Source organism: Mycteria americana, chromosome 3, assembly GCF_035582795.1.
Source record: "Mycteria americana isolate JAX WOST 10 ecotype Jacksonville Zoo and Gardens chromosome 3, USCA_MyAme_1.0, whole genome shotgun sequence".
In the NCBI taxonomy this organism is placed as follows: domain Eukaryota; kingdom Metazoa; phylum Chordata; class Aves; order Ciconiiformes; family Ciconiidae; genus Mycteria; species Mycteria americana.
This window is the reverse complement of record NC_134367.1, coordinates 39,614,919-39,640,338: the sequence shown is the minus strand read 5'-3', so window position 1 is coordinate 39,640,338 and position 25,420 is coordinate 39,614,919. Positions and strand designations below refer to the sequence as shown.

The 25,420-nt window shown below is 37.5% G+C and overlaps 1 protein-coding gene across 2 annotated transcripts in view; it reads left to right on the top strand.

The window, feature by feature from the left end:
- Nucleotides 1-25,420, top strand: part of ME1 (malic enzyme 1) — a 188,113-nt gene that overhangs the window by 68,384 nt on the left and 94,309 nt on the right. For both annotated transcript variants that reach the window (XM_075498284.1, XM_075498283.1), the window contains 2 exons: nt 12,344-12,419; nt 13,612-13,773. In XM_075498284.1, the coding sequence (XP_075354399.1) occupies nt 12,344-12,419; nt 13,612-13,773 (238 nt within the window). The remainder of the gene's footprint in view (nt 1-12,343; nt 12,420-13,611; nt 13,774-25,420) is intronic.

Genomic DNA, 25,420 nt, shown 5'->3' with positions numbered 1-25,420 from the left:
TAGGAGACCTCACAACTTTATTTTAGCATAGTGTAGAATAATGAAATTAACTACTGTTTTGGGCTTTTTGGTGGAGGAGTGTTCCATCTAAGGGAACAGCTTACTGTTGCTGAGATGAAGCTCTAATGTAGGTTACAGAGACACAGCAGCACATTTCCATTTACACAAGTTCACCATATTATGGCAGCTTTCTTGTATTAGAGGGTATTTTTTTGTTTGTTTTAACTTTGCTCCTGGAGTTCTTTTTTGGATTTATTGTAAGCACATCCACATGTACAGGTTTGCTGGACTGTATGGCAGTTTGTTCATGTTGCCTGTTTTAGGCAACAGTATGTCTTTGAGAGTTTTCCTTAGCCATCCAGAACGAGCTCCTTAAACATGCCATGTAGATGTTTGCTTCTGAAAATGAAAACACAGAACGCAGTTTGCTTTCTGCTCAGTTAATTAATGGTTTATTCACAAATGACTAGAATACGAGCATGGGGGATTTGTGATTCTCAAGTAAATAGCATATCTAAAAAGATTTCAATTCTGCCCTATTTCCGTTTGCTGCAAGCAATGTACCTATTTCTGTTTTCAGTTTGCCACTTCACATAGAATGTAAAAATACTCCAGTGCATGCACTGGAATGAAATTCTTCTTGAGGATGGTCGTAACCTCAGTCATTTGATGAGTGGTTGGTACATTGCATTCAAGCTTTACAGTGAAATAAATGTCATCTTTGAAAGATGACTGAACGTATGGCCTATAGACTTTCAGTGGCAGTGTCCTCAGAAATGTCTGTGCCTCTTTTTGACATTGGACTTGAGCCTTCAAGTCCCTTGAACAGGTAGGAAGCTCACAAATAACGTTTCAGAAACACTTCTACTATGACTGCTAAAGGATGCCTTTTGAATACTTCTGTCACCCCATAAGACTGCTTCCAAGACTCCTCGCTACGTCCATTCTGTATCCTCTGCTGCTTTGTTTCATATAGGTATATAGTAAAGGCAAGCAATAATATTAGCCATTTGTATTAGCCGATATCATTGCATGCTCCATTTTTCCCCAAAATGTTGATACTGACTTTATGAAATGAAAAACTTTACATGGGGTCATGACTGAATTTATACAAAAAGGAGAGAAAGTACAAGACCATTTGCCTCTAATGGATGAGGTTAATTTTTATGACAGCGCACCATGTACATTCCAGATGTTTAATCCTTAAAATGTTACCTTGGGGTTCCATCTAGTATAATTTTTTCCTCAAATTTTACAGTAAAGGATTCTAGTAATTTTTGAGTCAGAAAATCACTAGTTGATTCTTAAATATATTCAATTCGCTATAATTAAATACACATTATATAGACAATATAAATATACATTTCCTCGGTTTTGCCGGTAAAATTTTAATACTCACTTTTTCCATGCGAGAAGAATTTCAGAGAAGAACTGGCATGTTGGAACTTTGTTAACATCAGATAACATAGTCTTAAAAATAATCATGTATGCCTCTCGGTTTCTCTGTCTGAGATAGATAGAGCTGGACCTGCAGCTTTTTTCCCCATGTTAAAAACTGTTGTTGGACACAGTCCTAAAAATTTTCTGTCTCATAGCATGCATGTTGTAAATTTAACAGGAAATAAGAGCAGAAATAGTGCTGCTGAACAGGTTGTTTGCATTTTTCTACTTTTAAGGCTTATATTTTTGAAAATGGAAAATATGGATGTAAAATGATGGAAATTATTGTAGTTTTGCTATAGGTGTAGTAATGGCAACAAATCTAATTTAATTGACAAAGTTTAATACAAAGCTAGTCACGTTGTCACTAGACAATGATTTATATATTTTGCATGCAAATTTATAAACAATAATCTTATCTTTAAATGTGAAGGAAGAAAAATTGCTAACCTGAGAAGTCAGTTCTGTGGTAGGATTATTTGTTAGCGGAGAAACTTTGTGTTACTGTAAAGCACTGACTTGGGCCTGAAATTCCCCATCTGCTGTTAAAGCTTCTTGTGTTTCCTTGTAGCCATCAAAGCCCAGCTTGTTGGTCCTGAGGGCAGAACAACAGAATAAATTGCCATGCATAAGTGGAATAGTTTTTGTAGTTAGTGAACATTTAACAAATGCCATTTAAATGCCATTTTAAGAGGTGGACACCTTTGGTTTAGGATCAGAAGTAAACTATGCCTCTTCCCTCCATGTTGCTGATTACAGTAGAAAGAAGATGCTTGTAGTCAACACAGCACAGTGTTTATTGGAAAATGACATTTGTCACCTTTTCATAACAAATGTTTTGCTGTCAAATGCTCATCCTGTGTGCAAACAGCTATCTAAAAGCATCATGCTATACTTCTTGCTCAAATTTCCAGTTCTTTATCACAATAAACTGAGAACTCTTATTTTCTTGTGGCCAGGATACGGGTAATGTAGAAGCAGGTGAGCAGCTGGATGAAAGCAGGAGGAAGGAGGGCGCGTGTGGATGCGTATGGCCTCACAGCCTTCGGAACGGGTGGGAGTGCCCCGGTGTGCCAGGGCTTGCACGCTTGGGGAGCGGGAAGCTGAACGAAGCAACACCCAGTGGGAACTGTCTTCTCTTTCCTTGAAAGCCAATTTTGCAATACTTTATAGGTTTCTAGGCTATTCAGCAGTGGCTCAGGTCCAGGAAGGCTGAGCCCAGGGTCTTGCATGAGGATGTAGTTACAGGAGCAAAATGAGCCAGGGACAGAAGAGGAGGTGGATGTGTAAGGACTTGGCTGGGATCTTCCCACTGGCACCTGATCCTGCGATCAGCGCTGTACTTCAGGCAGTTTGGTCCGCATTGATGGACTCATGTTTAAAATGACATTTGATTTCAGACCCAAGTGGTTTTTGAGCAACAGTGCAGGTACCCTTTGTGCCTCCTGCTGCTCTCCTGCTACCTTTCCTTCAGATCTCTCTGCGCTGCGCTTGCCCTTACCCTGTATAATGGTGAGTTGAGGCACATGTAAGCCAGCTATATTAATCCCTGCAACACATAACTTGCAGGAATATTAAAACCAGTGTGGATATATGAGAATCCAGAATGGATTATTTTGCATTAGCAAGACTTTATGCTTCTCCCTCAGATGATGCTCTGAGAGATCGCTGATTCACTGTGAGAACCCGAGGAAGATGCTGTATGCTTTAGCAGGCAATAAACTCAAGCCCATAATTTTTTTTGTTTGAATAAGAAGTCTGTGAGTCAAATATTAAAGTTTAAGCAGAAAATGATTTGAATGTAATTTCTGTGAACGATAGGAGAATAGGCTATGAAATAACTGAGGCTGAATAACTGCTTGCTTTTCAACTCAAATTGCATTATTTTTAATCTCTTCTACTATTTTAGTAATTGTAGGGCACCATACTCATGCTATACCTATATTCAATTCTATTCAAAGTAAAAGTTTCTAAGGAAGAAAATGTCCATTTTGTAAGGATTTAAAAATGTCTCCACCGATTCTTTGCTATCTCTTTGTTACTCCTCTTGCTCAAGGTAACGCTTGTTATGTGAAAGCTTGTTTGGTTTTGTCCTAAGATTAAAATAGTTTGTGTTTGTCTTAAAATGTGCAGGTAGTAAATTGAGATCTTTACTTTTTCAGAGTGTTATGCCCACCTTTATGTGCTAAAATACAGGAGACTTATTTTCAATCGCTATCTGCTGATACGATTTCCCCTGGAAGCAGGAATAGATTTCTGCGTATGTTTGGAGTGGAGCACCATCAAAAAACCATTTGATCATAGGAACAGCAAACTCTGCTAGAACAGCTATTTTCTTTTTACTGCTGACATGCCATACTAAAAACTAGGGAAAATTCATGGCCTGTACCAAATTTTTACCTCAAGGGAAGCCAAGGCAAAATAACTGCTCTAGCTGACCCTGCTTGGGAAGGGGGTTGGACTGGGCAATCTCCAGCGGTCCTACCAAACCTCGATGATGCTGTGATCTCTGTGCCCCCAGGATGCGGGTCTCGGAGATGTCGCTGCATGCTGTACACAGACAGCTCAAGCCTGGGTGAAACAGCTCTGGCTCTGTGCCCGGGTGCTCGCTGGCAATCTTGTATGACAAGTTTAAGCCGGACATCAGCCTGCCTGCCATCTGACTCGTTACCTCTCAGCACTGCAGCTCCTCGCCTTAAGAACTGCTCTATCGCTGTGCCGTGAATTGAGTGGTTTCCTTGGTTCCTTTGCAGCAGATAAGGTCAGCTCTACAAATGGAAGATAGTGTCTCTTTTCAGAAGTGACTTCTTCATTAAAGTGGAAGTTGAGTAGTATATGCCGTAAGAAGAGGCCTTTTTAATAACTCTTCACTTTTGTCCTTGTTAGTGGTTTTTGAGAGCAAATGATGGTGATTTAAAGGTCAATGAAAACTGGCTTAAAGAACACTATTGTCTAACTACTGGAAATTTTCCATGTTCCAATGAGCCAGGGCAGCACAAGTTGTTGAACTAAATAGAAGGACAGTGATCTCGCTTGTTTGAGTACCTCACAGTTTAAATAACATTTAAAAGGTTTTTTAAAAAAACGTCATTAGCATTGCAAGATTCCTAGTAGATAGACGGTTGATGTTGTTGGTTGATGGTTCTTTACGCAGTTAATATTAGCATAAAATAATACAAACATGATAGCTATTGAAGCAGAACAGTGGGTCATTTTTTGTCTTAAAAATGAATGGGTCTGGCTCTGGTAAACCATTCTCTCATTCACAATCTTCAAATAGTTCTATTTGTGTCTATTAGAGTGGAAGTAATTAAGTTATTTATTGAGCAACTGTCAGAAGAATTTAAGTAGCTTCTGGAGCAAAACAGCTTTGGCTCTTAAAACACAGTATTTCTCAAAGTCTGCCTTTTCCTTTTCAAACAAACACATCCCATTGGATTGCTGTTATGTGGTTAAGCAACAATACATAAAAGGGGGTTGTCTAGGAATATAGTTAAATCAACAAATTCATGTTTTAAGAAGTGAATATAAAGAAGATATGATTTGATCTACTCGGTTGCTTTATGAGACGGATGCATCATTACAGTCTGAATATTTAGATCGCAAAGTGCTGTGCTGATTGCTTTTGTAAATAAAGGAGGTGAGGCACTAATTAAAACAGTGTTATCTAGATATAGAATAATGAGTATTTTATATAATTGATGCAACAAGTCTGCAACGACAAAGTCCATGAAGTGTTGCTTTTACTGTGAAGTATTCTTAATTTTCATCTGAAATAGTTTGAGGTGCACGTTATGGTTTCCAAAATGAAGTAGAGACTTTTGGATTATTACTGAAGCAACAAGCTATAATTGCTTTATGTACCACATAAAATTGGTTTTAAAGTTTTGCTGTGTAAAGCTTGTAATGCTTTACTCAGATTATTTTAACAATGTAAAGGTTTTTGTGTTGAATGAGAGCAGTTGAGGAATTACTTCATTGGGTTGCTTTTTATTGTACAAAGGTCTGACTTCTTTGCCCCGTTCTGGAGCCTGAGTTTATCCGATTGGCATTCTGACAAAGTGCAAGCAGCATGTTTCAAGCAAAAAAGGTTCCTTTTGCCAAAGTCTTTATACACTGAAAGTAGCAACGTAGAGATTACACGCTTTGGTAGCAAGAATGAGGCTCTTAGAGGGCTGGGAGAGTCCAGACTTGGAGGAGGAAAGTAATAGGACAGCAGCCCACGTGCTCATTTTTTCTCTTTTCCTTTTTCACTTGCCTTCAGTCTGTACTGCTTTAGGAAACTCGTTCCTTTTTTTACTCTCACCTGCTCTATTGTATTACCTTTTATAAAATATACGCTGTATGCAAGCTCTGGAGCCTGTTTCAGATGCAGAAGGGCAGATGGGGCAATGTCTGTGTGATCTGTCCCCTGCCTGGAGATGGATCAGGAGTGTGACGGCTCGCTGTGTTGCAAGTTACTGCACAGCAGCCCCTGGTTCCCCGCTTCCCTGATCCCACAAGGGGTGGACGAGGAGGTGTGCTGAGACCTGAAGTCGGGTCTCTGGGCAGCCCGGGCTGTATTTGAAAATGCACCCAGTCCAATTGGGTTGTGAGATTTTGCCGACTAAGGTTGCTGGAAGGAAAACACAAGGTGTGGGCAAAGGGAGTCCATCTGGAAGTTCCCGCAACCCGTGGGGTTATTTGAACCATCTCTTCTGTATTCAGAAGGTAGAGCTACCCGGGTGAGGCTCTTTGAGGCACACAGTGTCCCTCATCAAAGAGCCAAGGCAGAGCCATGGACTCTAGTCGAAGCTCTTGGGCAGGCCTGAGCATAGTGCGGGTACTGTATTTACTTTTGGCCTTGGATGTGCAGCATCAGGAGCACTGCAGCTTGCTGAGGCTTGCACCAGAAGAAATGATAATCTGAAGCAGCTACCTACCCCAGCTGTCTTTTTAAAAAAAAATTTATTATCATCATTATTACTTTTTTTTAACTAATGTTTTAACACCCGTACTTAAAAATCCCACAGCATCTGAATCTTTGTGTCACTGCAGTTATGTGCCTTTTGCTCCTCCAACCCCTATCCTTTCTTTTCTAAAACTTCATTCTCCCAAGGTTGTATTTTCAAATGCCAGGCTTACATCTGCTGTCTTTCAGGTTAGTTTCATCGCTTTTCTGCTCTTAAGGCTAGTTCGCATTGCAGACTGTAATGTTCTGTAAGTGCCCTGAACTTACTTGTCTCTGCTATGTAGATGTTATTTTTAACTGTAGCAACTGTTAAAGCACTGCACTTACTAACAGGGATTGATAAGCAGCTTTGATGGACTCGGGCACTTGAAAGAGTGCTACACAGGCTACTGACACTGGATAAAGAGTGCCATGAAACAGCATTTTCAGAAGGGAGTCTTGAAATAAGACTAAACGCTGATGTGCTCTATAGCTGAAGATTGACTGTTCAGACCCCTGAACATTAGCATTTCCTGTTCACAGTGATTATGAACACAGTGTTTTTCTCTATTTTAATTATTTCCCTACACGCTTGTGCCAAATTTGGCTTTTGAGCCACTACAAAAATTTATAATAATTATAATTTATAGTTTTTCTTCTAAGTATAGCTAACTGGAGTTGGCAGATGTTAGCATCTGTCTTCCAGAATACTTGAAGTCTCTTTCCTCTAAAACTTAACTCTTTATAATCAATCATTTAGGAAACCATATGCCAAGCATGAAATAACATGTAATATTTATAAACTTTTATGTATTTACCAGATTAACATCATATTCTCCATTGTCTTTCATATACTGTTACTGCTTACCTGTTTTATGAACTATATCTTACTCACGAATAGCTCCAGGCTTTCAGAGATGTTAACAGTATGTACTGTTCTCTTAGTGCTCCTGTCCTATTTTTGATGTTGGTTTTTTATTTAATCTTTGCTTTCCTTCTGACAAACTTTTCTGTTTAAAAATGGTTTGAATATGTGATGTATAGAAAATTTAAAGGCCAAGTTTCCTTAGTACCGATGAATTTAGGATGAAGGTCAGTAGCAGCTGCAATTTTAGCATCAACTATTTTATTTATTGAAAGAAATAACGTGTGCATTGTAAAGTAACCCAGTACAGAAGGAAAGTTAAAAAAATAAATAAATCTGTGAATAGCTGCACTTCTTAAATCAGCCCATCAGTTGTATTTATTAGGCCTCAGAAGTCTTGGAATTAATGTTACTGTGAAAAGGAACCTGGTAAGGTAAGATGTAATTAAAAGTTTGAGTAAATTTTATATGATGATGGGAGACCATATTGAACAGCTACAATGGCAAATGTTGTTATTTCTTGGTGAAAAAAGAGCAGACCGTTCTTTTGGGGCATATAGGTACTCTTAGTTTCTCATACAATGTTTGTATTGTACTGCTTTGTATAATTTTAACAAAAATAGGAGGGAATTTCAACAGGGACTAGGGAATTAGTTTACCTCTTTCTTGCAAAGTGCGGGAGTTTGGGAATGTCTAGGCTCAGAAACAAACTGAGGCTCGTCCCTGAGATTTTTCATTATTTTTAAGCTTGTTGATTTAGGCTGCCTGGGAAAGTGAAGTCACCTCTATTGTAATTCTGTGTACAGTTCATAATTGAAATAACAGTTTTGAACATGTAGGGCTGTGAGAAAAGTTTGAACTTTTTTCATTAAAAAATGTTTGGCATTTTCTGAGACATGTTAGGTTGCCCCCTGTTATTATTGTAAGAGGAAAGAAAGGATTATTCTGTTACTATAACACATTTTTCTAAACTATGCTTTAATAGAAAATAGAGAAATACATTGCTGGTGGAACATTATTTCCTTGAAGCATAATAAACAAATGCTCCATTTAATTCTGCTCACTTTGTTCTCATAGATCAGAGTTCTAATAAAACAGAGCCAAATTATGTGATGCAGAATGACCTCTACGTAGCTGGTAAAATCTGCTACCGTGTAGTGAGTCAGTGACCCAAAAGGGATCCACCTTTTGTTGAGTGGATCCCAATGACCGAGCGCGGGTTCTCCTCTCACTCTTCAGGGCTCTGGTCTTACTGGTGATGCGACGAGAAGAAAGGAGGCATAGTTACTTACTTGGATAATTATTCCTCTGCGCTGTAGTTTCATATATTGTCTGGCTATCTGAAGTGGGTGTAAGTAGAAGTGATCCCTTTGGCTAGACTGGTGCAAACCAGCGCTGAACTGAAGGCTAACTGGGGCCAAAGAGACTGAAGGTGAGCCCTTCTGTGTACGCGCTCAGACGAGTTCCACGTAGATCTGCATTGTGCCAGGTTCAAAATGAAAACATTAATTGGAAGACTAATCTGCTGCTGCAAGCTTCGAGTGAGTTTTAAGTCACAGTTTTGCCAATTGGCCTTTTAAGCCTCAGCAGGTCTCAATCTGTTGCCTTGCAAGAAAAGATAATATATGTAACCGAGATGTCCGTTCAAATAGAAAGGACCATACCGTGTCATAAAACCTACACTTGCTTTTACAGTGAGCTTGCCAACCTGGGCTGATCTGAAAAGTGTGTACAGGAGAACTTAAGCCTGCTTCCCCATGAGATGCTTTTCTTGTTAGATATGTGAATGTGTGCATGGTGAAAAACAAGCAGCATATTTTTCCTCATATTTTTTTTTTTTTTTTTTTTACAAAACCTCATCTTTCCGCATTTTTTTCCTCTATCTTGCTTCCTTCTCCATGTGCTGAAATGTGTTGCTTGTCCATCCTGAAGTGCTGTGTCAGGCGGATGCACATCACACGGGCTGCCTCTTGCTCTGCGGCCAGCAGAGCAGGGCGTGTGTCACTGACATGACAGTACTTATTATTATTAACTCAAATGGATACTCAAATGGATAATTCTGTCTTATTTCTGGACTGAAATAAATATATAATTTAATCCAATTTAAATTGTGTAGCTTGCTCCTTTCTTGGTTCTTCTCATGGCAGTGCTATGACAGCCAAAAATTAACTGTAACGGCTGCTAGGTAGCCAAATAGGTGGCTACCTTGTCAGCTTGTGTCACCCTATCCCACTTGCAATAACCTTGTGCAGTTGATGGTTTTTCTGAACATAGCATGACCTCATGGAAAACTAAAAATACGTAGTACTACTTTTTTGATAGCTGCCTGCAGATAGAATTGCCAGCAGGTTAAATTCCAGTCATTTAGGTTGAATATTTTTGTGGCAGACACGGTTGCAAGCTGAGGGTCCTCTTGCATCCTGCTGTAGCTTCTTGCAGAGGACACCTTAAAGGAGAGAAGTTTCATTCTTTAATTAAAGAAATGAAAGATGAGGAAAACAGATCCAGGTAAAAGAATAAAAGATTCTTATCACTTATTCTGTGCCCTTAAATCCAGGCGTATCTTCTCAGTCAGGACAATGTGTCCAGAAACCTTTTACTAATCTACAGAAAGAATGGAGGGAAGGGGAGAAGGAGGGGAGTGAAATGCTTTCAACATGACTCTGTTTACACTTCAGCCCCTATTTTCCATTGTTGTTTGAATGTGATCCTGCTTGGACAGATTTCTGAAATATGCTCTCAATACTTATTCAAAGGTCCTTACAAATGTTCTAACAAAATTCCTTCTGGAGCAGCCACCCTGCCTTTATTTTCCTCTGCCGGGGAATTTCTTCCATGGAGACCTCTCTCCCTAGCTTGCAAGGAAGAGGTCATTTAACCACGCTGGGCTGGGCTCTGGCTCTTTAGAAAATCAATACAAAATCTTGCTTCATTTAACACCAATCTATTAGGTCGGTGTAAATTGGAGGGCGGGGAGAAGGAGAGGGGTGATACCTCTAGGTAGCTTTTCTCCTGCACTCTTCATTTTCTTTTGCACGCTCATCTCTCACAATTGACCATCTCTGAGGCTAGCAACTTTGATAACTGTATTTTATGATTTAACAGTTTACACAGTGTTTTATAAAATGACTCACTCTACAATACATCAGAAGCGAAGCATCAGCATGTATTTTGCATTGCTTCTTTATGGTGTTTCACTGGTAGGGACATCTTTTTTTCAGGTAGTTGGGTCACACATAGAAATGCTTGTAGGCTGTAAATACCACAACTTCTGCAAAGGGGTGTAAATATTAACCCTCCCGCCCCCGAGGACTGTTGCTTGCACTGGGGTGGAAGAATTAATCTGCTGACAGGCATTACTTATTAAGAAACAACCGATAGATGGAATAATCTATCTGGGTGCGTTTGTTCTGAGCATGGGGAATGGAAGCAGAAGGGGAATTAACTGGGAATGCCAGGATCAGAGAATTTCCAGTTCTAGGGGGAAATATGTAAAATGAAATTTAAACAGTTAAATATCTAACTGGAAATGACTGATTGTTTTTTCCTTTATACAGTGTATATATATTTTTCTTTTAGAACATGTCAGTTTTATTTAATTAGCTGCTTGAGGTTGTAGGTTCTGTTTCTGAATCATTAGCTTTAAGATTAAGAAATACTTTGGTTAATTGCAATGTGTCTTACACTTTCTTTTGTCCAAAATAATCAACAATTTCAATTGTATATTTTTTTACATCAGAGTGGAAGAAGACACTTAAATATGAAATTAAATGTAAAATTCAGTATAAAAATATACATCACATGATAATTTTTTATATATATATAATCTAATTTGTATGAAATATATAAACATGAAATGAAATATATTTTTGGACTCATTTTGGTGTTTTGACTAATATACTTTTTAACACTGCAGGAAATTTTTTGCTTGACTGGGAATACTTGCATTCATATCTGACAAGCATTTCCCTGAGTTATTAGTTTTATTTAGACCCACATGAGCATGTACCCACTTCTATGAATATGGAGATATTGTAGTAGTCTTAGCTTTAAATTACTTCTCAATAGTCTTCTCTAATTTTTTACTTTATAGTTTTTATAATAGGTGGATGAAATGCTTTAGAATAATTCCAGAGGATGACTCCTTATAGTTCCTAGTCTAGAGTTTAATTACAAGAAGGCATCTTTGGCATGTACTTAATTGATGTTTTCTTCATGGTTTTTGAGAGATTGACTTTAGTGGGAGAATTTTTTTCCACTATCTCACATGAGAAAAGCAGATAAGAAATGGAATTAAATTAAGTCTGAGTGGACCTGGATGTCAAGTAAAATAAATGAACAATAAAATGCTGAAGAGTAGGATAAGATACTATATTGATTTTGCTTCTATAATAAATAAAAAATGAAATGAGAATTACACTTTTCTGTCATTTTGTTTTATACACTTCTGTATTGGTGGAACTAAAGACCAATTTACAAATACTCTTCAAAGTACAAATGTGGTATGCTTAGCACTGTAGGATGTGCTACACACTTTCAAATCAAGGAGATTTTCATATAGAGAAGATAATTTCCCACTTTTGTAGATGTCAAAGGGGCAATCTAATTAAATAGGCAGGCTGTTTTCTAAACACATGACTGAATGCTCTTGAATTATTTTATGTAATGATAATATATGGCTTATTTCAGGTTTTGTTCATAGATTAAAACTTTGGCCTAATCTTGTCTGTAGGTGTTAGGACTGCTGGGGCACTAGTGTCATACGATGTCATACGTGTCATACGATGAACACGTTTTGTGGTCTGGAACAATTAACAAACGCATTTAAACAGATCAAGTGCTCAGTGAGCTTTAAAATCAAACTTAGCAATTTTCAGAAATTACTCCTCCAGGTTCTCACTGCTCAGTGAAGCTTTACTGAGTTACATGTTCATTGACTTCTACTAAATGCAGACATTTAATTTACTCATTCATACAAAATTGAGCACTTATTATTGAACTGAATCTATGTATGCAACACATTTGCATAGAGTTAATTTATTATTTCATTGATTTATACTGAAGTATTTAATTACCTGTTTATATGAAAAGTTTTTTTTTATTTGCAGAGGTCTTTTCATTACTATCCATGACCGGGGACACATCGCTACAATGCTTAAATCCTGGCCAGAAAATATCATCAAGGTAAGTTCAGTTTTAGTTGCATGACAAAGCTGACACTGGTTTGCACCCAAGGTGACTTGGTTAAGATATTTTTATAAGCTTTTTATCAATTATATTTCAGTGATTTCTTAGCTCATTTTTTGAATAAAAAGAATGCTGTTACAGCCCAAGTTTGAGGCTTTCAAACCCTTACTTGTTTAGCTGTAGGCATCCTTTACTGATTAATTGGTCAATTACATTGAATATTATGCATCAAAAAACCCCTGAATGCTTTTTCTGCATTTCAGGGAATCACAGAGTGGTTGAGGTAGGAAGGCATCTCTGGAGATCATCTAGTCCATCCTCGTGCTCAAGCAGGGTCAGCCAGGGCAGGTTACTCAGGGCCGTGTCCAGTTGGGTTTTGACTATCTCCAAGGGTGGAGACTCCACAAGATCTCTTGGCAACCTGTTCTAGTGTTTGGGTTAATAGTTCTCCACATATGATACCTGATGAGCTCTCTGACAAAAAATATTAAGTTTCCAACTAAAATGGCTTGTCACAGAATATGACAAGGAAATTATTGTGTTGTCAGCTGCTTGCCATACTGAGCACTTCTGTCCTTTACTATGAAAAATCTTCCTTTTTAGCGCAGTTTTGTGGGGTTTACTGAGTTCCTGTATTTCTGTCAATGAAAACACATACTTCCTCATATGTATAAGTATGATGGAGTGTGTTATTTGCTCAAGGGAAGAATACATACATATTTGAAGGGTAAGAACCAGGTGGCTGTAGACAGCCCTGTCAAAGGCCAGCAGGAGTGGCTGGCTCTGGTTCTGCTGAAAACAGCCATGACAAAACCCAGGAGTCCAGGGTTCTTATTTTTTTGTGGATAACTTCCTTTCCTTTCCTATTCTGTTTTCATACTGTTGACAGAAAAACGTAAGAGGGAACAATGCCAGTTCCATTGTAATGTAATACTAAATACCTCTCTTGTGTATTCCTAAAAGTTTTATATGAAAGTCCCATTTACACTGAAGCAAGAGCTTAAAATAGTGTAACAAACCCACAGTGAAATACAGTAAAACAATTCTGGGCCTTTTTTGTACTATTGATTTGTTTGTACCTGTTAGAATTTTTACACGAAATTAAAAAATGATGGTAAGAAGACAATGGAATACTTAGTACGTACAAGCAAAGAAGTGATTTTTACAGTGCTTTTATTTGTTCCTCTAGGCTATTGTGGTGACAGATGGAGAACGTATTCTTGGTCTTGGAGACCTTGGCTGTTATGGAATGGGCATCCCAGTTGGTAAACTGGCACTTTATACGGCATGCGGAGGAGTAAAACCTCACGAGTGTCTACCAGTGATGTTGGATGTGGGAACAGATAATGAGGTAAATCCTTTTCTGAGGTGTAGTGAGTATTAGCTGTTTGAGGGGAACTTGAACTGTAAAAAGTTGTTTTTCTTTGTTATGATACTGGCTTTAATTATGTGCAAACTAAAAAGTCCTATGGAAAAAGTCTCCTCCTAATACACAGTGTAGATATACCCATCCTAATGCACGGTGTAGACTGTTTTGTAAGGCTCAAGTAATTAAGGACGCTGTTGTCTGTAAAAATGTGCTGCGTACATCGTACATGTTAAAAAGTGGTATGGGAAACTATATTTCAAGAAGAGGGGGATGATAGAGTTAAAAATACAGTTTAAGGCAGCATTCTTTCTCCACTTTTGCTGCAGAATTCCTCTGCAGTGATTTCAGATGTGAATTCTGATGTGATTTCAGATGTGAGACGTGCCCCTCGTTTTGGTGAACAGCTTGAAGCTATAGCCTGATCTGTGCTGGGAATGCATGTCTACATACTTCAGTTGTACATTGACTTTAGCTATAGAAAGCACTGTAATGCTATGAAATTTCCCCAGACGAGGTCCCAGTGCTTCAAGTAAGTGGACCTTACCTTTAACTTGGCTTCCCATGTGTATGAAGTGCAGAGATTTAAAGTTGTTGAAAATTGGCTTTGTTATTTCCAGGGCTCCTGGGATTACTAGTTAATTACTTCGCCCCTGTTCTTCCTTCTTTTTTTTCTGAAAGAATACTTGAATTAGTGACTCTGAGTGATGTCAAATTAAATATCACCAGCAATACCATTATACTTTAGCAGAACTAAACAAATGTTATACTATAAATGATGCAAGTGTTAAACTTGATGCATGATAAATGTATCAGGGATTTATGTGTATTATAGCTAAACAAAGCATTCCTGTACCAGGAAATTTAGCTGGGACTTCTAGATTGTTGGGTTGGGTGTGTGCATCTTCAGCTTTATACACACACCTCCCCCCTGCCCCACTGGGGTAATTTAGACAATACGTCATGAAAGCATTACTGAACTGAGAAATAGCCCGCTACCTTCTCTCTCTATCCCCCAAGAACCCCCTTCTGAAAGTGGACAGACTCGCTTGTGAGATGAATCTGAACACTGTAGCACATAGCTGTATCAAATCACATACAAGTCACATTAGCTATAAAATGTTTTTATTCCTGGTTTGAGCAGCTGAGCCAGTTACCTAATCTATTATTGAATGTTTCTAGACACTTCATTGCATCGGCTACTTCTGATACTGCAGTAGTCTTTACCTTTTGCTTTTATGCCTGAGTTTCACTGTCATTTTTAATTTTTAACAGCGTATTATTTTCTTGAAATATATCAAACATATATATACACAAATAGCAAAAAAAAAGCATACCCATAGCAGTAGCTCAACTTTCATGTCATTGTTCTTGAGATTAAACAAGGAGTTCACCGTGTATGAAAGAGTGGCAAGCCTAAAGTATTACAAGATGCATAAAAATTATGTGAGCTGGGGTTTGTCGACGCTCTGGATGCCTTTTGTTGTTTCACTTTGGAATATGCCTTCTTATTTTAGGACCATGTTATGAACTACTTGAGTTTAGTCATACAGTGCAATGAGAGGCTGAGTGTGTTTTAGTCCCCAGCCAACATGGTGGTTAGCAGTGTAGGACAGGACTGCTTCTGTCAGGGTGCTTTTCGTTCCTGCCTGGTGCGTATCAAGCTCAGACATGGACACGCTGCCTGACAGTCTAAAATCCCCAGCTAAATTTAGTGGTACAAGAGACCTTAAACTAAGTTTGACTCAATGGGAGGTTGGGTAAAGAGTTATTTTTGTTGGTTTTTTTCAGTGCTGTAGCAGACGCAAGGAATTATATTAGCTTACGGATCAGTGCCATTTATGTTCATTTAGGTTTTTGCAGGGGTGAGGAGAAGTCAGCAGCATGAGCGAAATCAAGGCTGTGAATCGTGGTTGGGTTATGGTCAACTCTAGAGGCAGCACAACTCTTTCGGGGTTGTGCTAGACTACACTTCAAAACGTAGATGTTTGGTGACTTTTCCAGTGGGGACTGGTTGCTCAGATGTTGAAGCATTTATCTAACACTTGTAACTGGGAATGAGACTTCTGAATTCTGCTGTAGGATTATGAGCAGGTGGGGCTCCATTGGTGTACCCCTTGTCTGATGAGACTGCACGGGCCTGGTGATATTCATTAATCGGAGCTTGGGTGCAGTTCCCTGGCTACTTTAGTCAAAGTCGGGGATACTGGGGCATCAGCTCCCTTAATTTCTTCCCTCTAACACCCTCCCTCTCCCCCAGCAGCACATCCCTGTTCCCTCCCTAACGCTGGTGTTTGTGTGACCAGGTGGTGAGCCACTGCAGAGAACTGAAATGACGGAAAAGCGATCACATTTTGCTGGCTAAGCTGGTTAGATTAGGTCAAGCTGCTGCGGAATTGCACTGCAATTCCTTATCTTAAAATCTAAACCTCTTGGACAAACAACTGTATTTTTATGCTATATTTTCTTACTCTAGCCAGGATTTTCCATAATAAGACGCAATAGAAATAACTCTCATAACTTGAGCACATATAAATAATAATTATGCTGAACATGTTTTTTGAAACGTGCAGATGTTTTCCATTTGGATTAGTTCCTTTTCCCTTTCTGTGGGGGCCTCAGTGCTTTAAAATAAGTTTTAAAATATGTATTTTTGGCAACTATAATGTGGTTGTGCACAACCTGCAAATTCTCTAGAAAGATTAAATCTTAGTCTAAAGCAGATTGCAAGAAAAACTTCACAAAATCTCATCCCGTATTGTTTTGTTGTGTACAGGACCCAAAAGAGTAACTCTGAGGAGCAACTCACTCAATTTCTGATGATTATTAAAAGCCTTATGACTGTTAGTTTTAGCAGAGGTATTTTTAGCTGGGGTATTATCCTGCTACTCATAAAAAGGAAAGAGGAGAGAGGCAAAAAAAGCATTTTTATACAATTGCCTAGATAATAAGCAAGAGAAATGGAAACTGCTTACTTATGAGTAAAAATTGACCTAGTAGAAAGACTTGCGTGACCAAACTAACAAATTACTCCATGTAATCAGTGTGGGACTGAGCATCCAAAAGAGTGGTGTTGACCACTGCCAAAAATAATATGCCTGTTTCGTAAGTAATTGATAAATTGGAGGCAAGTAATTGCTGATAGGACATTTTTATCCAAGGCATTTAAAACATTTGCAGTATTATTAGTTACTTACTACAGACCGTGACCATCTCACTAAAAGTTGTGCCTTACCCAGTAGCCATGTATTTTTCAGGTGTGAAGATGGTGCTTCTCAGGTGGGATTTCAATCCAAGTAAAACATACTCAGGCACTAGTCTCAGTACTGATACAAAAGTGTTGTTGGAAATCCTGAGGTGATGGGATCTCTGGAGTGTGGGCATTCATCTAATATTGTAGAGGTATATGTTAATCACCTTGAAATGGTTAAAGAAACAGATTGCAGAAGAAAAATGAGTGGTTGTCAAGGTACAAGCAACTACAACTTAATGGAGACCTACCTGAAACACATGTACTCAGCGCTGTAAGTGGGATCGTTTAAGGATGATAGAAGTAATCAAGCTGAATCAAGGGAAAACATTTAAACATTAAAATGTGAATGATGATTGTTTGCTACTTAAAACATGTTATTAAACTGTCACAAAATAAACAATGTCGAGGCAAGCCTGTTGGTTAAAAACCAGCCTGGCTTACAGGGATGTGAAAACTAGCAGTTTAAAAAAACCAAACAAACAAACAGCAAAACCCAATAACAGAAACCAAGTTCAAAACCTGGGTTTATAGGCAATAAAAAAGCAGAAGACACTGAATAAAATAAACTTAATCCATATTAATTATGAACAGTAAGAATGAGATTTTCTGTTGTTCCTGATGCTTTACCTTAACGGTGGTACTTGTGCAAGTATTAGATTGTCAGTATAAATATGGTAGATATTTTTAAAATGTCAGTTTTATCTATCTTGGTAAGAAGTCTTATTTTCCATTTTATTAACAGCAAATCAATATATTAAACAAAAGCTTTAAAAAATTTGTCAAGATCCTTAAATCCGAATGTCTAAATAATGCTTTGGCCAGTTCTTTTAAAAAAAAAATTCTGGTAAAAGCTTTCTGGACCATGCTGAGCTGGGTGGGGAAGAAGTACCAGGTTTTTTTTAATTATATCTGGGATGAATTAAGAAGTTCAGGAAGACTGGATTAAAGTTAAGGCTGTTATTTAAGATACAATGGTCCTGAGATAAAGAATTGAGTAAAATCGGAAAGTTTGACTAATCAAGAATTGAGAGTAAAATAACTATGGCTGATTAGCATGAGCTTATTAACAAATTGAATCTTATTTTAAAGTAAGTTTACAGATTTTTGGTTGACTATTATTTTTTACCTTCAGTAACACATTTGAATTCATATTGTTCCTTTTAAGAAACTGAACCAATGAAAAAACAAAGCAGGCCCCTTGTATTACTAGAGAAAATGTGGTTTAAAACATATATTTCTGTGAAGAATAATAAAATAGTTGTGGTTTTATGGTATGTCAGTTTTTTTTTTTCCAGCTCTGCAATGTTTAATATCTTTATCAATGACTTGGAGGTTTTTGATGTCCAAGGGTCGTAGATGAGATATGGTTTAGGTAAAGTACTATTATCCAGCCAGAGCAGGAATGAAATCTAGGAAGACTGATGGCTTGTGTTATATAGAAGTCAAATCAGCGGTGAAAGGGTTTCTTCTGACCATAAAAATCTTAATCTAATAATAGATGCTTAACAGAGGAATGAGAACTGTGCTTGTCTGGTACCTTACAAGAGAAGCTCTGGCAAGTTCAGGGCTGCCAGAGCAATCCTGGACTGATCGCTTGTGTAAATTCAATACTGGCAAATGACCAGTTGTGGGAGCTTTAGAAAGATTAATTGTGTGTTAGCATTTAAACGTAAACCATTTACCATAAATTTCAGCTTAGGTAGAAAGCATTCAACTCTTTTAAATATTACTTTCACACAATGTGGAAAGGCCGAGACAGCTGGTATGGGAAGAAGTTTTTACATAGGCAGCTTCTAGCAGAAGGCATCTTGGTGCTCTGAGCGTTGGGACAAGTGGCCAGAGGCCAGCCATCAGGATTGCTCAGGTGTCAGAAGTCACTCCAGCTGCAGCCGTGATGGCTTCAAAGAAGCTGGACCTGCAAACATTCTCTTGCCCTGGGTGGACAGTTAAATAGTTGGCTGGTCATACGTATATGCCATTAATGGACAGATGAATCATGACGGTCAGTTCACTTTTTGCAAATGTGTATCTGAAGCTGTTCTTTATTCGCATAATTGTCAAATACAGACATTTAAGTACCGAACAGTGCACAAGAGAGAGAAACATGCGGGGCAGCTGCTAGGGCAGCTACTCCTCCTTCATCTGCCACACTTCAGGGACTTGGGGGCTGCTATTTCAAGTTATTTCCTGCGTGCTTGCTTTGGAATATTTTTTCCCTTAACTTACTACAAATATTTAAATGCAGGAATGTGCCAGTTCTCACAGTTGCCCTAAATAGGTCAATGAGCATGACTGGGCTGGCAGTTCTGACTCTTCTGGAGGAATGACAGGCATCTGTGGTGGAAGACTGAATCCAGAAAAGCTGAGGTGCAAATTCAAGCTCAGTTCTTCAACTTGTCCTCATTAACTTTCTGCATTCCCCCAAATTACTTCCAATTGTCATAAGAACAGGTACCAGCCTTCCAAGATTCATGTTCTTGAAAAATATCTACCTATGAATGTGCAAATGGAAACTGTTGAGAAAACAGAAACAAACCTGCTTTTATTATTCATATTCCAACCAAAATAGAAACCTGGACAGAAGAAAGCTGAGTATAGAGGAAACCTGCAATTTCATATCTTATCAATCTAAAGATATAAACATATCAAACAAATCATGTAAATTGTGTACAGCTGTAGGGATTTCTAAATAAACGACAGTCACAATTGGCATTCATATGTAGATGAGTGGCACTTTTACACAATTTTTTGTGTAGTAAATGTATTACAGAATGGTTATGCCCTCTGAATTTAAAAAGGTCCTTTTGCCTTCCCCTTGAATGATGGTTGTTGGAACTAGAGACAGTGTTTCAGTGATAGTTTTACTGTAAAATAGTAGTAACATTTCCTGAATTCTATGAATAGAGATTGCTCCTGTGTATATAAAAAGGATCTATTTTTGTATCTGGTGCATATATGGGAATCTCATTTCTAGGTTATACTCTCCAGTGTGTTCCCTAGTAGTTTTGAGTATTTCTGAAGTACAAATGACACTATGTGTGATCAAAACAGGAGGTTTCTAGATACAGAGGTTTTCATTTAGCTATGTTAAAATGTCACTGACCAAATTAACCTGGTTGACCAAGAGAGGCTTTTTTCAATGTTCCACAAAACAGTCAGGCCAGGGAAGGTGCTCAAAGGTGATGCTGTAGCCCAATGGTGCTGAATTCCAGGCATGAAAATTATTTGTAAAACTATGGATGGAGTAAATCTTCTGTGGTGTTTTATCATTTGGCTACTGCCTGTCTGTGCCATTCTGGTAGGAGATAATTGCACTCGCCTTCACCAATTAAGTTCTGTTTTAACAAGTGGAATTTTTTATCCCCCTTCAATCTTGCTGCTAGATCCTTCCCTGGTAGTACACTGCCAGCACTTGAACAAAGGAGAAAATACATGCATATTCCTTTTTCCTCCCCTTTCCCCGCTTCCAGTTGGCAAGAAAATATTGTGGTATGATATTACATTTCCTAGGGTCAGTGTCATGAGTCATTTTTTCTTTTCTCTTTTCAGTGTTCAGAAGTACTGAAAAGTAAAGTAATTTCTGAATTACAATTCTGTCTAGCCCATTGTGCGGAAGAAAAAAACCCACATTTTTTTAATTTGTGGGAATTGGTAGTCTCCTTTTAAATCTATTCAGTTATTTGGAGTGGACTGAATATGCGTTAGAGGAGGGAATGGACAAGTACAATCCGTTTTTATAGATGTGTCTTCTAAAATTGCGGGGGGGGGGTGGGGGTTACAGTCATCTTTCCAGTGTGTTTCAGAAGATTCCACCTCTAAAACAAAAATGGCATCGCCCACCACTCCTAAACATGCTTTATTTAAACAACAGGAACACCTGAAACTGTGCCAGCATGCATATTACGCTTGCAGACGTAAAGAATGAGCTGGAGGAGGGATGGTACTTCTGAGAGCCACCATTTCCCCTCAGTGCCAGGGCCACTGGTGATGTGCTTGAGTGGATCACAAGTATCCGGCAGCTGAGGTTTTTCAGCTTTCCTTTTCTTGCTCTTTAATGTTCTCTTAGTGAATAGTTACAATATGTCTGGTAATAAATTCACAACTTGAGAGTTTCAAAAGTTATTTTGACTCAGTATTTTAACTCAGACGTGTCGAGAATTTGTAAGTGTAATAATAAATCTAGATTTACCATTTGAATATATTTGTGCCGTACGCTGCTGAATTGTTATTGACACATGTCGAACTCAGTCGTTTGACTAAGTCATAGCTCACTTTTTCTGTCCAAAAATATTATTTTACCTTAGTCTGTTCTGCAAATTCCTAGCTTTCTATTTCTCAGGTATGGAGTCTTGTAAGCTCGCCAGATTGGATTGTCAGTAGAGCACATAGAAAGTAATAAAACAGATGAGGAAGAGTAAATGAAATCACAGGCTTTAGGCAACAGACAAGATATTATATTAAATAAGCTTGCTTCAAGGGAAACTTGAAATAAATAGAAAAGTAAAGTTTTATGTATGTCATCTTGCGGTTTATTGTATAACCAAAGCAATAGCTTGACAAGCCTAGTCTACTCTTAGAAGGAAATATTGATCAAAATTGTTAAATTTTATCAGAACGTGAGGATAGTTTGCACAGGATTTTATACATGCTATTGAAGGTACAGTTATTTTAAAATGAGTGTAATATTGTGACAAAAATATTTACTATTTATCATGAAGCATCTGCTTTTTAATTTAAAAGTTCAATTGCTGCCAAAAATGTTCAAGATTCTGGGTAGTAGTTTTTACGTGGCATGTTCAGTGAAGGACATAGTTAATCATGCAGTCATGAAGTATAGATGCTGGAAAGGTAATTCATGAAAAACTGAAGGAAAACACCTATATTATACGTAAATATAGAAATGGAGTGGCATTTTTATTATTACAGAGGAGTTTTTATTTTATTTTTATTATTTGTATTATTACAGAGGAGTTTTAGCTAGATATTAGTGCTTTATCTGTTTGCACATTAGAAGCATGTCGTTGGCGAATGCTAACGTCCCTCAGGTCTTCCTTGGGCTTTTATACATTTCATCATCTTTGTATTTTTTTCATGTGTATTAAAATTTCATGTTGTCCTTTCTAAGTCATATGTTATCAGTGCTGGTTTTGTCTCATTAATATTTTCATAGCCTGAATAAATTTCTCTTTGTTGTAGACATGAGGCGAGTACTTCACAGGATACAATAAACTTTATTTTGTTTTTTCCTTAGAGTAATATGTCAAATATGTTCCCTCTGTTACGATCCACTACAGACTTGAGCACAAACCTTCTGTACTCCAGGGGTTCACATCTATGTGATGTTCTAAAACCACTGGTAAATAGTGTGATAGACTGGTTTTGGGTTTTACTTTATATATTTCATGGAGGGGCATTATCATTTAAATCTTAAAGCTGATTCCAACACTTTGTTTGGATGTCTCATGCCTCAGTATTTTTCCTCTGTGGATCAGGAATTTCTGCCTGATTGTGTTTCCTATGAAGCTTCGTGGCTCCTGTGTTGCTGAGCTGGTGAGGTATACCCTGGGATGTGTGGACTGGCATGGAGCCTTACATACAGATTACTATAGTGAGCAAGCGAGGCATGGGAATATTTAACAATTACAGTTTTCCCACAGATTTTATTTGAAAATTTAATATTTCAAAACGCATGATTTCCTGTCAACTGAAGCAAGAAAAAAACCCAAACATGTAAATATCCATCAGAATTTCAGAATATTCCCTCATTTCCAGGGAATAAATAGGGCTGTGTGGCATTTTTGTTGACTGTTGCTGAAGTTGGTATTAGTTAATATTGAAATTCTTACCATGGTGGTAGTGAAAGGTGTGGTTAAGTGAATACTTATCCAAGGTCATCTTCTGTAGCATGTTAGAATTCTTGTTCTGTGTTTTCTTGCATGTACTGGGTTTTCTTCACTTTATTTCAACAATACATATGTGGAAGAAATTGTAATTTTTTTATGTGCTTTTCTGAATCTTGTGGAAAAAATTAAACTTGAAGTTTAATATAGCACATTATTTTATTCTAGTACAGACATTATCATTATGACAAATAGTGAATCAGAACAATAAGTCTCCAAAGGTCTCTCTAATCGGGCTCCAGTCAAAACTCTTTATATTTGGTCCCATTATATTGCATCGCACAAACTTAGGTAGTATTTCTTGAGTAACTTGCTGTTTATAACGTGATGAGAGGTGGAATGAAGTAATATAGAATTCTGCTGTATTTATTTATTTTTATTTCAATAATCATAGTAAATGCTAGTTATTCTCATCTCAATCTAACCATAGGTGCATATTCAGACTTGGCATTCACTTATGTGAAAGGGTTTGTGCACACGCAGATATGTCCATTACATCATACATAGAGTTAATATATCTGGGCTATTAGAAAATTCCGTATTTTCACAGGGCCCTGTCATCAACAGAAATGGTAAATTGTTACTGGATAAAGAGGCCTTTATTGCACAGAATATTCTGTATTTTGGAATACTGTGTTTTATTTGGAAACCACATTTCCTGTTTTAATCTTGTTAAATGTGTCAGTCTGCATGGTAGCTTGCATCTGACTTTTGTCTGTGCTTTTTTTTCTCCGTATGTTTCTTTATCTTCTGTCCAGATTTATTCTGAGAGCTATAATCAATTTTCAGAGACTCTCTGTTGTTCCCAAACATATCCAATGTGATGTGTGCAGGCATGTTCACTGACAAGATGCATCTTGTAACAGATAATAACTGCAAGAAAGAAAGAAAGAAAGAAAAGGACATAAAACCGTACTAGCTAAACAGTTGCTGTCTTTAGTCTTAGGAAAAGAAAATGGCTTGTTCTTCGCTGTTGGCTTTTCTCCTTGAGCCAGTAAGAGCTCTAAGTCCTGCTGAGGTGGACCTCAGCTTTGAGCGAATGCCAAGGAAACCGATTTTAGTAGTTAATGTTATCTGTTAGGCAGCCTTAAAAATACAGTTCAGTAACATTCAAAGAGACCTCTTGCATCATGATGTTCTTGCAAGAAATCAGAAAGTAATTTGCTGATGGTGTGTTTTACACAATTATTTTCATTGGTTTTAATAGTGGATGTCACTGTATTTCAGAATTCACTTCTGCAATTAAAAATCTAAGAATGAAATATTAATTTTTTTACTGAATACTCAAATAATAAATTTCCTAATTTATACTTTCAAGTATATCCTCAAAACTGCATATGGCTTTAGTCAGGGAGGTTTTTTACCCTCTATGGCCTAAAACCCTTGCCTGAAGTGACTGCAGCATGTTGTTGAGATGGGGTTCCAGGGAGGGAATCTTGAGAGTCTAAATTTACCCAAGATACTGAGGTTTCCAGTGTGTTTCAATCTTTTAAAGACTGTCTTTGAAGAATCTTTGAGTTTGTTTTCTATTTTGTCCATAGTCTTCTGCAATTTTTTTTTTTTAATTACTATTTCTTCTGTATTTTCTGCCTTACTATGTATTTCCTTGGTTGTATTAAACCTTCAGTTGAAGACTGTGTATAAACATCTCGTGCTTCCTAAGGGATGCATTCTACTAATGATGTATTAAGAGAGCTGAAATACAAAACATTGCCTACCCCTTTTATGAAATAATTGTGTACAAAGGGGAACAGCATTTCCCACCATATTTAGAGCTGTTAACTGCTTTGACTTATTTGCAAATGTAGAAGATCATTTGCTATTCTTTACCATGGTGTTCCCAGGGGAGTGTATTACATCACATCCCTTGTTTTCATTTAGATGCTTTTCTCATATTTTCTTAGGCATAGCTCAGCAGCTATGAGTACCAGGATTTTAGCAATAAAACTCAACTATAAATGGGCTTGGGTTTTAAACATTTATTCTCTTTAAATATTTTTCTCAGTTTCATAATATGTACACAATCAGCATTTTGTTTAATGCTGCATTCACTCGTAATGGGCTTTGTTCTTTAATAGTAGAAAGACATTCTGTGTTTACCTTACTACTATTACAGTGCTCATCCCCTTTTGCCCTAATACGGGGATGAAAAATATCTTGATCTACATTTCTTTTCAGTAGCAAAAATACTTAGAGTCCTTTTTAAATAAATAAAAATCCAACAGAACAAAGTCTTATTTTTTTCACCGGGGCTTACTGTTGTCATTGTACAACAAAAGGTTACTGCAGTTTTTAAAACTCATCCATTTGTTCTGGTACAATTAAATTAAAGGAGATTTTCAAGTTCATATTATCTTTCTAATATGCCTGTTGTATAAAATAATATCTTATTATATATTTCAGTGCCAGACTTACATCCACCATCATCCTATGTTGCCTCTGCTTAAAGTCTTCTTATACTTTCATAAAATACTACAGA